The 14,725-nt window shown below is 34.8% G+C and overlaps 1 protein-coding gene across 1 annotated transcript; it reads left to right on the top strand.

Annotated features, from left to right (window-relative positions):
* The first annotated feature begins 7,452 nt into the window (after positions 1 to 7,452).
* LOC147760618 (monocarboxylate transporter 13-like) lies at positions 7,453 to 8,958 on the top strand. Its single transcript, XM_087016575.1, has 3 exons — positions 7,453 to 7,947; positions 8,231 to 8,374; positions 8,723 to 8,958. The coding sequence occupies exons 1-3, from the start codon at positions 7,791 to 7,793 to the stop codon at positions 8,881 to 8,883; spliced, it is 462 nt and encodes a 153-aa protein (XP_086872701.1). The 5' UTR covers positions 7,453 to 7,790; the 3' UTR covers positions 8,884 to 8,958.
* The last annotated feature ends 5,767 nt before the right edge of the window (positions 8,959 to 14,725 follow it).

The raw sequence follows: 14,725 nt of genomic DNA, 5'->3' as shown, positions 1-14,725 counted from the left end.
CACACGTGTAATTATGTTCTTTTTATTGTTTATGGCGTGATTTCCAGAAACTTTCCATTGTCATGTTTATTCTACCATAGAACATTCCCTTATTAGGTAATGTCTAAGAACCTTGTTTTCAACTAAACTCATCCAAAATACTATTTGCATTACTCATACTTGAATCATGTCCAAAACTTAGTTATCATGTGATAAACAGTTGATCAAAATTAAAATCTGTTATGAAATTAACCAATCACATTAAATGTTATTGACTTTGACCTTTTCCATCTTCTTCTGACACTAAAAACATGTTCTACACTTGTTGACACTCGATGAAGCTTAATTTGCACGCAATATCACTCTAACTTTTCATCTATTTGATTTCCCTTTTATTACTAATTGTAATGAGTGTAAGGGTAAGTAATTAACTTTACAACAATCATGCACACGAACCGTGATATTCAAACTTCAAACGACGTAGAAGTATTAAAGGGTTTCCTTCATGCCGTCAGAATGGCTTGAACGGAACATATTCTTCAGAAAACATGCCCAACTAACGAAATCTTTATCCAAATACACAAATTAAAAGCTCATTTTGTAAATTTTTGGCTTTAAAAAACGTCCTATTTGCTCGGCCTGGGAGTTAATGAGCTACGTGGTCACGTGGTCCAATGACGACAATCGAGCCACTGGAGAACAGAGCGTGCTTAGCTGTCAAACTGAGCTGCATTGTCTACCTGTAAGATGCCTTCTCTGGCTTCTGATAAAAGTTTATACTCATTCAAATCTCTTACCCGAGGGGTCAAAATCCTCGTGAAGCTGTGTAAAACCATTTCCCGTCTAGTCATTTCTTTAACAAGCATTTCATTATGGTTATCCCAAGTTGTATAAAACACTGCATTTGAATGAGTTAAGGGAAATGTTGATTATTGCATATGAGGTCCATGTTATTTGTGAAATTCAATTTATTTTATTAAACCGCTGACACTCCGTCTTGCATACTTTTATTAAACTGAGGTAAACAATGCCCGTTACCTTTACAAGTCCTATCTTAATCATCCATCTAACTGGAACTTCCTTTACCTCTTAATTAGAGGGTTAAATGGCATTCAATTTGTCTTGCTTGTATCGAACGCACTCTCTATCTAAGCTTTACTCCAGTTATCTCAGGTAAAAATCTACCTGTGCGTTAGTTACAAAGCGCAGCTCCCGTAGACCTGGGGGTACTAGATAAAATCTGAACACCAGGTTTACCGAGGAGCTAGAGAAAGAAAGGAAGAATTTTTCCTGCACAACTTCATAGGAATTTTAACACGGACTTGATCCAGCTTAGACCTCCAAACTAACAGGGTGAAATGGGCAATTTTCACAAACAAATCATAAAACTATATTTCAGTTAACCGCCTTTAAAATAAATATACCGTTCTGGGTAAATTAAAATAGTTATTAAATCGCAAGAATATTTTTGACTTAAATGATGATTTTATTATTAATGGAAATTAAGCTACTATATGAGGTACATTTGCTGTGATTACGCTGTCCTGTTATTACCTGGCTTGGGAATTGCAGCGGTGCATAATTAACAGGTTCTTGTGCTTTTGGTCAACTACAATGCATTTAAAATGCATCAGCAATCAGTAAGTTTGCCAACTGATGACAGTTAATCTGAAAGACTACCAGCTCTTGATATGATCTAAACCAACTGAGGTGACCATGATCTAGAGCATCGCAACTATTGTCACCGAAGTTAGTAAGTAAGTCACGGAAGACCGTCACAGACAAAGAAAGATTGTCAACGAGAGCTGCAATTTTGGTGAATCCCACGGCAACACACCGAGGCATAACGAAAATTCCTCAACTCCGTTCAACACAATTTTCCTTAACTTCTCCGTCACCATGCAGCTCAGTTGAGTCTCATAGACCTTTATCGTGATTGTCGTCACAGTACCACGTGACCCAGATCTGTTGCTTCATTTTTGCATATTGAGGTGAGGTTTACTAAAACGCTTTTTTTCTACTAATAGATTGTTTTTATAATTTTTAAATGGCGGGGATCGATTAAAACATACCTCTAGTGTATAGATTGAGTGCTGTATCTTCAAAATTCGAGAAATGGATTTTTACATGAACATTGTCCTTTAAGTAACATTAGTAAGGGTAAAGACAAATTTTGTCTTGGAACATTTAAATGTTGCAATAGAAGCGAAGCTTTTTGTATATATATCCTCTCACTGGAGACTGTTCTTCGTAGTCTCCTATGGGCTGGGTACTATTTGTGTACCTTAAAAATAACATTTATTTATGTTGCTTCTGTTTAAACAAGCTTTACTTAATATTTTAATTATATTTGTATTTTTAGCTTTCTCCATACTCCAAGCCACCATCCTCTGTTCCAGTAAGCGTGAATAAAATGTGAACCCTTCCCTTATTGTCTGTCATTGATGTGGGACCCGCATCTAGATGTTTAAGCAGGAGACTAGAAATAAAATCAATTACATAATTTTAACATCATAATCATAGTGCAATATGTGTTAAATGGAGTCAATGTTTGCAGCGGAAAGAAAAAAACGTTAATATTCACATGATCACTCGCAGACGCACAGGTGCGCCGGTTAATTTTGTCAAGGCGCAGACTGTCGAGGTGGGTTGATGCACATTCATGACTGCCTTTAAATCCGTCTAGACAAAACTTCCTACTACCATGCATGCTCTCAGTTCAGGATAATAAACCAATGTAAAATACGCTTGGTAATGATATACCCTGGTATCTACAGAGGCTGGGTTGTACTGATGATTGCTATCCTCCTTTTTATGACTTAAATTGGAATTGAAGAATCGTGGGGGACAACAATTATGTGTTTTCAACAGGATTAAGCTTTTCCAGAGTCGACTCTCGCATTGCTAGGTACGGGTTCATATTTGCGTTCACCAGATTACAAAACAATGTCTTTATTTGAGGATGGCGTACGTGTATATTATACAAAAATACAAAAATAGAAACATAATAGTTTCGTAATTATGGTTCGAGGCTAAAAGGCGTGCGGTCCTTCACTCGGCATGGCTCGGTATGGCGAGTTAATACTTAATAAAAGGCGGTCTTAATATATTTCTTTTGGTGAAACTGTCAAGGGGAGTGAGTAAATTATCATTTGTAAAGGTACATGTCCTGAAGATAAGTACATCTATTGTATACATAATGGTATATCAGAAAGATACAGGCTTGATATTCAATACTCTGTAGTGTCTATTAAAGCTTAAAAAAGAGTGCCTGGGATAAAAAAATGTATATTTAATTATCTCATACAAGGTACTATAGAAAAATGTTTAGTCAGGTGTGCCACTGCCGATTCATCGACTACCTTGTCTGAAACACTCCTGCAAGATGAAGATGAAGTCTGACTGCAAGCAGACGAAGTATTGGCTGGTAAGACCAGGCAAATATAAATAGCTATAGGCAAAAGAATCTTCACAAGTTTTGGTATAATGTTGCTAACGGACAAACGCACAAACGAAACTAAAAACAAAACTTCCTTGGTAGAGGTAATAAGAACGACGGAATACAAGTATACATGAAACAAATATACATTTTGTATCAAATGGACATCTTTGACTGCTATATGTGTATATTGAGCTGGTGAGTGTGTTTTTGGTTTTAAATTCTGGCCTTCTGGTTGTTATTCCTATATGTAGAACAACATTTTATGTACCCTTAAGGCACTGTTAGTTACGTTTTGAACGCAATTGCAGGTGTAACTTGTTACATAGAAAGAACAAAAATATTGACACGCACGTGCTTCAAGAATATTGAGGTCAGAATCCAGTTGCTAATGCACATTTTATGACTACCATTCCTAGGGATAGATAAGAATACTTTATGTTCAAATGAAAATGGCAATTATTATAACCAAAGCTTAAAATAATCTTTAAGCCTCAGGTTTTTGTCTTGGAGTATACATTGCTGTGTTTTATGCTGTCAACAATGAAATCATGGACGAAGATAATGTCTATACATTACTCATGACAGTGCGTTTCAGCAAAGGTGTCGTTGCAACTGTAGGGCCATATATAGCAGATAGGTTAAGTTCTTACAACTGGCAATTTTCCATGGAATCCTTTATCAATTATCTTTAAAATTTTGTGAAAACAGATCCAAAATGCGTCATTCATTGTCAAAACTAAATGAACTAGCTTTGTTCACAGAAGTGATGAGATAACTATGTTTGCAAGGTTTATTCCCCAACAGTGGCTATAATTTTGCTTTATCCTTTTTTGTCCTAACAAAATCTTACATATTGAAGGGCGTTACAACAAATACCTTTCAACTTCAGTTCGCACAACTGTCCATCTGCTCCTTCACTGCTGTCATTATAATATTTGTTAATTTTACTCATATTTGTTCCTCAGGATATATCCATGACGTCACAGGAAGCCACTACGCAGCGTTTCTGTCCATTGCGTCATGCATTGCGTCATGCTTTTTTATATTGCAGTAAAAGCGAAAGTTTCTTGTATCTTCTTTCACTGGAGATTATTCTCTGTTGTCACGTCAGGACTGCACACTATTTGTTTAAAATACCATTTTGTTATAACAAGTTTTCTGGAACCAGGTTATATTGTATATAACGATTTTCTCTACCTTCTTCAACAGGATATTCTTTTATATCTATATTTGCCTAATTATATATATATATATATATATATATATATATATATATATATATATATATATATATATATATATATATATAATGAGGATTCGACCCTTGCCGTGCTAAGTAAGGCGTCATCTTTGTGTTAATCAAATTACTATTTGGTACACCATGTCAACAATATGAAAACTGTTCCCTAGCTGTTTGTTATTGACAAGGGACCCGCAACTACATGTTTTAACAGGTAACCCGAAATAAAAGAAATTATATACACATAACAATTCAAATATATATATTGCAATGTGTTTCAAACATAATCAACATTTTTTTGCAGAAAGACACTGATATTCATACGACCAGTTGCACATGCAATAACGAATATAGAGCGTTGGGTGTCAAGGTTCAACCGTCTAGACAGGTTGACATCGTTCCGTGGGTTCTCATATTAGATTATAACACAATAACAAATACGTACAGTAATGAAAATTCTTGATATTTACAGAGGATGGCTTGTACTGGGGATTACTGTTCTTTTATTTATGATTGCAACTGGAATTGAAGGTTCGTGGGGGACAACAATATTATGTTTTCAACAGGACATAGATTTTCCAGAATCGTCTTTAGCACTGCTAGGTAAGGTCTATCTTTACTTTCATCAAATTAAATTTCATCTCTTTTCATTTCATCTCAGCTGGTCACACCACTACTGGCGGATGGCCTGCGCAGAATTCTCCATGTTTGACGATTTTGTGAACCTTGTGGTTTTTGCTTTCTTTCTGTTCATCTTTATCCCATCTCTGTTACCTTCTGTGTTCAGGTTTTCAAGTAAATTATATCTTAAGACAAGGAGGTCGGTGTTATAATACAAAATAAAATAATGGTGTATACTTGCAATGGTTTTAAAAATAAGGGGGGATTTATTGTACCTCAAAGCAGATTTGATTCTTTATAAAAAGTGGTGTTTATCGCATACATAAATCAGAGTAATACACAGATACAAGACTTAACATGAATTTCTCTCATTTACAGGGGCACCGCTATCAGTTTACTTTGTGTTCAAACTATCCCTAAGTAACCCAATGTACATGGCACTGTCTAACGTCGGGCAGATGAGTCTTCAGCAAATAAAAGCTACCGGATTATTTCTTGCAGTGCTGGGGCTGGTACTGGCGTCTTTTAGCAATAATACACGATTTGTAGTTATATCTTTTGGTGTTTTATCCGGAACTGGCATCGGATTATGTACAGTATGCAATTATTTAGTGATTGGACTTTGGTTTCCATGGTCTCACCGGTTTCATGTTTTCTCAACTAGTCTGGTGACCATACTGTCATTCCTTGGTAAGTACATGGCTTCCCAACAAAGTAAAATGCTACACCTAAAACATGTATCTTCCTCTCCTCCATCTCAATCTACATATATGCGTTTTTATTTTAAATCAAATACGTAATGTTAGTCATAAGGTTTTTACTCTCTCTCCAGGTGTTTCAATTTTAAATGCTGTTGATGCTAAAGTGTGCGCCGCCCCGTCATTGGGATGGCACTGGGTATTCAGACTTTTTGCTGCTTCTTATGGTTCCTTTGGTTTTCTTCTTCTTGCTTTGTACAGCAATCCTCCGTTAGTACAGCATGAAGATGGACCAGATGAAAAGTATGTCCATTTTGTTTCATGTCATCAAAGCAAAACGTTGTTCTCTTAAAAGTTCTGAAGTGAAATTGCATCTGGAAAATGCACTTCTCAAAGTATTCATTGTTCTTGAAGTATAATTTTTACTTTCTTTCCAAGGCTATCCTCAGTTATTCAGTTTTAAACTACAATATTTTAATTCACCCTTTTCATATTTTGAAAAAGAGCACACCCACAACTACACACACACACACTGTTTATAGGCTTGAGGATGCTGCCCTTAGAATATCTAGGATAAATGAATGCACAGCATGGTTTTCAGGTCAATATTCATTCAGAAACCGCCATGTTCTTTGCGTTCTAAAGTTTTTGTCCATGGGATATGGGCAGTGGCAATATGCTGTGAAGGATTTGCTTTCTTCTTACCAACGGCTATATTAGTAAGTATTCAAAATGAACAATATGACTTGATATATCCCGCAAGAAAACGCAGTAGATACTTCAGCGCAGTAGACTACTGCAATCGTACTGCAAACATGCTTCAAATCTGCTTCGATTTGGGAGCTAATTAGCATAATTGAAACATGCTTCTATCATGCTGCTAATCTACTGCATTAATGCTCCTCTCTGTACAAACCTATGTACTTTTGGAGTAGAATTGCAGAAGGCTATGCTGCATTTCTGCTGCAAATATGCTCCACACCACTACTTCGTTAATGCTTTTTGCTACTTCGATATTACTGCATTTTCGTGCGGGATTTGTCATATCTAAGTAGATTTGATAGTATGTACATGTCTACGACATGTTAAAGGGGAACAGCGAGGCACAAAAGATGGTTTTTAATCAAAAAGTTACATCCAACATTTTAATGTTTCCAGCTTTAAAACACAATTGTCTCAAATTGTGAATATTAACGCTCAAAAAACGGTTAAATGTTGTAACCTCAACGGTCTTGAAAAGTATGTAAAGTGGTGACTAAAGGCAATTAATAAAACCACCTTCCTGTTCCTTAGAAAGAGTGAAGAATTTCTTTTGTCTTTAAGAGGGTAGGATATAAAACAATGGACCAATGCAGCATAAAAGCAATGTCGGTTGATGACAGATTAGGGGCCACGTAGACGAAAGGGAAATGTTTAGTATATTCAGTGCTTCCCAATACTTATCAAGCTGTTTGAAGCTTGTATATTTAGTTTTAGTTCCAGTATTGCCTTGATTACGAGGTACACAAAATATTTTGGGTTTCAAACGGGAACTCCTCCTACAATGAAACAGAAGGGTTATATGAAATACAATTGGTCTGTGAAACCTTGTGTAGTGTACGCTTAGTGCATCACGTAGAAATCGCTATTTTGAAGTGTGAATTCAACAATATTTGTTCACCCAGTATTTAAATTGAATTGAATTTAAATTTATCCTAAAATACCTCTTCATTTCTATGTACTGCATGCTTTCCTGTTTTAGCCAAAACATCTGACAGACCTTGGTTATAAAGAAGATGACGCATTGCACGTGATAGCAGTGTTCGGAATCATGGGTATGACTGGACAGATGTTTGCATCTCTGGTTGGTGACTATGTGAAGGGAAATATTATGGTGGCGAACCTGGCGGCGGCTTCGGTGCTCACTGTGAATAATATTATTGCTGCGTATTCTACATCTTTGACTGCTATATATGTATATTGCGCTGGTGAGTGTTTTCAAATTTGAATTTTGGCCCTTTGATTGTTTTTCCTCTGTGTAATACAACAGCATATATGTATCTTTAAGGTACTACGAGTTAAATTTTAACGCAATTGCTGGCTTAACGTTACATGGATCGAGCAAAAAATTGTTGACATGCATGTGATTTAACAATACTGTAGTCAGAATCCAGTTGCTAATGTACATTATATGGCTGCCGTTGCTATGCATGATTTTTGGTTAAATTCAAGTGAAAATTATTCTAACCAAGACTTGAAATAATTTTTCAGCCTCGGGATTTTTTCTTGGCCTTTACAATGCTGGGCACTTTGCCGTCAACTATGAAATCATGGACGGAGAATATGTGAACACATTATTCATGACATTGCGTTTCAGCAAAGGTATCGGAGGAACTGTAGGGCCATATGTAGCAGGTAGGTTAAGGTCTTACAAAAATAATTCCTCATGGACCCTTAGCTCAATTATTATTATTGAATTCTTGGCATTTTGACATCCTGCAGTTTTTAAGAAAGCCTACAAGTGCAGGGTTCAGTATGAAGATCCTTTGTATTCTGTTCGGTGATATGACGAGCTTGATCTTTTTTTCATTTTAGCAATGTTCACTCCAGAGCGAAAGCTTTAATATTGTAGTAAAGTTAACGTTAAAATACCATTTCAGGGGCGTAGTTAAACGAATACTAGCCTTTCATATCAAGTTTACAACACCTTCAGTTGCCATTTCACCGTTGTCAATTTAATGCGTGTCTTCATTTTTCCCTCAGGATATATCCGTGACGTCACAGGCAGCTACCACGCAGTGTTCCTGACCATTGTGTCATGTTATGGCGCGTTTATTTTGACTACGCTTTTGCTCATTTTCAACAAGAAGTGGAAAGTTTTGAAAAGTCTTGAGGGGAAGAAGAACAGCATTTTTTTTGACTGAATTTTTGGAAATAAACTGTGAAATATCGTTCACTATAAATTACGTATTTTCAAAATAAAAACCTAAAGTTGCTTAGATTTTTATTACCTTGAAATTTCCTCTATTGTGTGTATCTCGTATTTCACCATGCACACGAGCTATGATATTCAAAATTACGTGGAAGTTTTAAGTCACATAAGTTAGGTTTAGGGTTCTTTAATCTTTGTATTTTTGGCTTTCTCCATACTCCAAGTCACCATTACCTGCTCCGTTACAGTAAGCGTGAATAAAATGTGAATCGTTCGCTTATTGTTTGCTATTGGCGTGGGACCTGCAGCTAGATTTATTAACGGGAGACTTGATGTAAAATCAATTAAATAATGATAACATCATAATCGTATAAAAAGTGCCATTTGTTTCAAATGAAATCAATTTTTGCAGCGGAAAGAAAAAACGTTAATATTCACATTATCAGTCACAGACGCACAGGTGCGCCGGTTAATTTTGTCAAGGCGCAGATTGACGAGGTGGGTTGATGCTCATTTCATGACTGCATGCCTTTAAATCCGCCTAGACAAAACTTGCTACTGCAATGCTCTCAGTTCAGGATAATAAACCAATGTAAAATACGCTTGGCAAAGATATATCCTGGTAGGTATCTACTGAGGTTTGGTTGTTCTAGGCATCGCTATTCTTCCATTTATGACCCAAATTGGAATTGAAGAATCGTGGGGGACAACAATTAGGTGTTTTCAACAGGTTGAAGCTCTTCCAGAATCGACTCTCGCATTGCTTGGTAAGGGTTCATATTTGCGTTCATCAAATTAAAAAAAAACAGTGTCTTTATTTGAGGATGGCGTATATTATACAAGAAATACAAAAATATAAACATAATAGTTTCATAAATATGGTCAAAGGCTAAAAGGAGTGCGGTCCTTCACTTAACATGGCTGCATGCGGGGAGTTAATACTTAATAAAACGTGGTCTTAATCTATTTCTTTTGATGAAACTGACAAGGGGAGTGAGTAAATTATCGTTGAAAGACACATGTCCTGAAGATATGTACATCTATTATACACACACTGGGATATCAGAAAGATGCAGGTTTGATATTCAATACTCTGTGGTGTCTATTCAAGCTTAAAAAGGGTGCCTGGGATAAAAAGGTATATCTAGTTATCTCATACAAGATACGTTAGAAAAGTGTTAAGTCAGGTGTGCCACTGCTGATTAATCGACTACTTTGTCTGAAACAATCCTGCATGATGAATTTGAGGTCTAACTGCAAGCAGACGAAATATTGGCTGGTAAGACCAGACAAATATAAATAGCTATAGGCAAAAGAATCTTCACAAGTTTTTGTATAATGTTGCTTACAGTGAAACACACAAACGGAACTAAAACCATAACCTCCTTGTTAGAGGTAATAAGAACGACTGAATACAAGCATGCATGGAAAAGATATATTTCTTCTATCAAATGGACTTCCTTATCCAAATACCCACGTACCCATATTAGTCCGTGGGCCAAATACCGAAACCCTCCCCCCCCTTAGTGATTTTCGTTCACTATGTTTTTCTGATAGCTTAGGTCCTTAGCTTTTATTTTCTGCTTGTTTGCCATTAAACTGGTGGTGGGTGTGGGTGCTACAGCCGTTGCCATGGTAACACACGGGTTAGAAATTGACATTTCTGAGCCCAACAAAATCTAAAATATTTCAAATACATAAACTAAATAGAATTCAAAATCGTTCTAGACATGTAATCTAAGATGTGCACTATACCTAACGATGAACAAAATTTTCCAAGATGGCGGCAAATCCAAGATGGCCGCCAATTTTTGCTGTTTTTTCAGAAATTTTGATAATTTTTAATTTTTTAATTCTTATTTAATTATTAAAGAATTGCAATATCTGGGATATTTTGATGCAACAGTGTAGCATGGAATCTCTACTTTCTGCCTGTAGTGTTTGTTCAAGGTGCAATCTTTTTAATGAGATGAAAAATCCTGAAATCCAACATGGCTGCCACAAAACAAGTCTTTTACATGTAGCTGTCCTGTCTGGAAATATGACAGATTTATCATCCCAAATTAAGTTCTTCATTACTTTTGGTGCACTGAATATAAAAACAGAACCCTTTTCAATTACTTGACTTAATTTGGATTACAGTATGGCTTTCAAAATTCAAAATGGCCGCCAATGACCGTGAATTTACATCTTTGTAACCAGTAGACTAAAATATGACAGCAATATTCCTAATTTTATCTTAAGTTTGGATGAATACTTATGTTTTAATAGTGCTGATCACTACTAGATGTGTGGTCATGTAAAATGATTAAAAAAAAGAAAGATCAAATGGTCAACAATAACCTAGACTAGATAATAGACCTATAATACCCCCCATAAATGCAAGTCACTCACATTTGACCTAAGAAATCACACAAAGTTTCATGTACATGCTAATCACTCACATTTGACATGGGAAAGAATACTTTTGAGTTGAAATACTAATGTATTCTGTCGCATTTGAAAGAAATGGCTGTCAATGAGTATAGGGGACTATATATTTATGGTCAATATGATACATTCTTGCTAAAAAATTGATTGAAAATTATATTCCAAAAGAATGTTACTTAGATTGATTTTATCAACCTGAATCCCCCTTTAGCGACTTTTATTTACTATTATATATCGTTTACATCCTAAGATCCCATTTTCTGCTTGTTTTCTATTCAATTAACCCAGCCATTGCCATACTAACACAGGGGTTCGAAATTGACATTTCTGAGACTAAGAAAATTTCATACATTTCAAATATATTAACTTCAACAATAATGTAAACTTAAGAAGACATCTGTATTCGTGGTATGATGGCAAAACATTCTTTGAACATCCAAGATGATGTGATTTTTTTCAGGATGGCAGCAATATCAAAATTGCGGCCGGTTCAAGCTGATTTCTAAACCTGTTTCTACTGTAAGTAACTAACGTTGAAAATTTAATAAATTTAATGGGATCGAGAAATGTTAAGTATTTTGATATCCATATGGTATTTAAGTCTTTACTTACGGCTTATAGTGTTTGTTATTGCTATAATTATCATTTTAAGAACAAAAAAAAAACAAACTTGAAATCCAAAATGACCCGAACAAATCCTGGGTGATTTACTTTGGTATATATTGCTGTCCTATTAAACTTCTAATATTGTATATTGTTCTCCGAAATTGCCTTATTTTATTCTTTTGTATTTGTTGCTACCTTTTGATGTATTGAATTTGAATAATATGAAACCAAGATTGTGAACATTTGTAATAACTCAATATGGTCTACAAGTATTTAAATTATCGTGCCGTAGATGGCTGAAATTATTTGATCATCTCTTACCATCTATTGGGCAAGTTGAATGACACAAAATAGTCTGATTTTGAGTGAAAGGCAACTAGTTTGCAAATATAGATGGCGATTTTGCATTTCTATACAATTATATTTTAAGTAAAATGTTATAAAAAATTAAATTATATATTCAGTTGAAGTTAGTGGATATATTGATTTTTCCAAAACGTGGATATAATTTTACCTCTCTAGCAGTTTGAAGCTGAGTTATGGCATATACATGTAAATGTTTTATTCCATTTATTCATATAGATGAACACCATCTTAGATTGTAACAAAAACTCAGTTTCAGAGGTAACAGCAAATTTTAATTGGCTTTCCAGTGAACATTCTTCATGAAAAAAGACTACAGCCAAGACATTTCATACATTTCCAAAAAGGCCTTAATCCTAAATATTTAACTAAATATGGACAAGTGTTTCCGTGAAAGCAGTGTAGAAAGGGCAAATTTGATTATATTGCACAAATTTTAGAATTATTTGTTTGGTGCACTGTTTAATATTATTGCAGCAAAATTCATACCTGCACTGTCATGGCCATTTGTGGCCATGGTGAATTTTGGAATAGCCAAGTAAATATAATTTGGCTGAAAATGAATAGAAATGATTTATATTTAGATAATATCCTAATAGGTTAATTCAGTTTATCAGAAAGAGCAAAAGAGGCATTTTGAAACGAAAATGTAATATATATTCGGTCAGCACAGCAATATGTATGAACCCTGTTTTGTGATGGCCACCGTGGGTTTTAGGTTTTATTACACTTAAAAAAGAGGATATAGGAGTAACAATCACTGTAAACAGTAATTATGCAATTCTGTTCATATCAGCATATCCAAAAACCTAACATTTTTCAATTCCAATGCTGCTTTCAAAGTTTACAAAAAGCTACTTTCAGTAATAAGAAGAAAATTAACATAAATCTATCGTCATCTTGGATTGACTGCCATTTTGGCAATTTAACTACGATAATTTTTTCAAATAATTTTGTTGATAACTGAGGTCCAAGTCTAATTTTTTAAAAAAGTTTACAATACAGCGAGATCATATATTTGAAATACATGCCAATTTAAAGGTCTCAGAAATTATAATTTTAAAACCCCTGTGTTACTATGGCAACAGCTGAATCTGTCACACCTTTCACCTATTACATGGCAAACAAGCAGAATATTTGAACTTAGGGCCCAAGCTATCAGAAAATCATAGTAAATAAAAATTGCTAATAGGGCAGAGCTAGCTTGAGTTTATTAAATTTTATTTTGTATTGGAATAATGTATTATATCATTTCATGTGTAAGCAAATTGGCGGCCATTTTGAATTTCGAAAGTCATAATGCAATCTGAATTAACACAAGTTATAGAAAAGGGTCCTAGGTCCATATTCAGTACACCTAAAAGTAATAAAGAATGTAATTTGGAATGATTAATGTGGCATCTTTCCAGTGAGGACAGCCGTATGTAAAAGACATGTTTTGTGGCAGCCACCTTGGATTTCAGGATTTTACGTCAAAATTAAAAGGTTAAATCTTCAACAAGCACTTTCGGCAGACAGCAGAGGCTTTTTACCATTATGGAACATCAAAACACATGCCACATTGCAATTTCTTAATAATTAAATAAAAAACTCAAATATAAAAAAATTCCCAAAATTATTGAAAAATGAGCAATAATTGGCAGCCATCTTGAATTTGCTGCCATCTTGGGACATTTTGATGATTGTGAAGTATAGCACACTTCTAAATTTACACATTTGGTATAATTGTGAATTCCATGATTTTAAATGCATTTGGAATTTTTAATTTTTATTTTTGGTCTCAAAAATATCAATTTTCAACCCCAGACATTACCATGGCAACAGCTCTGTTACTCATACCCACCACCAGGTTAATGGCAAACAAGCAGAAAATAAAAGCTAAGGGCCTAACCTACCAGAAAATAATAGTAAACAAAAATCACTAATGGGACTAAGTTGGTGGGAGATAATTTAAATAAATATTCTGTTGGGAAATATATTATATCAATTTTAGCCAGTGTGTATAAGCATATTGGCGGCCATTTTGAATTTTGAAAGTCTTAATGTAATCAGAATTAATGCAAATTGTTTTAAAAAGCCCTAAGCTCGAATTCAGTTTATTAAAAGTAATAAAGAATGACACTTTGATGATAAATCTGACATCTTTCCAGTTGGGACAGCAGACTTATATTTTGGCCACCATTTTGGATTTCAGGATTTTACAACAAAATTAAAAGGTTTCATCTAAAATAAATACTGTAGGTAGCAAGTAGAGACTGTATGCTATTCCGGCGCATCAAAACATATCCCACATTCTTATTCCTTTATTATTGAATAAAGACTCAAATATGAAAAATAATTGAAATTACTCAAAAATTAGCAAAAATTGGCCGCCATCTTGAATTTACAGCCATCTTGGAATATTTTGAGGATCATAAAGTATAGTGCAGCTCTTA

This window comes from Lingula anatina, chromosome 7 (genome assembly GCF_051362555.1).
Source record: "Lingula anatina isolate TDL-2025a chromosome 7, LinAna3.0, whole genome shotgun sequence".
NCBI lineage: Eukaryota > Metazoa > Brachiopoda > Lingulata > Lingulida > Lingulidae > Lingula > Lingula anatina.
This window is presented reverse-complemented; position numbering and strand designations above follow the sequence as displayed.

Coding starts and splice junctions, on each gene's coding strand:
- LOC147760618 (XM_087016575.1), top strand. CDS start 7,791: ATGGGTATGACTGGACAGATGTTTGCATCTCTGGTTGGTGACTATGTG. Junction 7,948..8,230: donor TATATATGTATATTGCGCTG/GTGAGTGTTTTC, acceptor ATAATTTTTCAG/CCTCGGGATTTTTTCTTGGC. Junction 8,375..8,722: donor TGTAGGGCCATATGTAGCAG/GTAGGTTAAGGT, acceptor TTTTTCCCTCAG/GATATATCCGTGACGTCACA.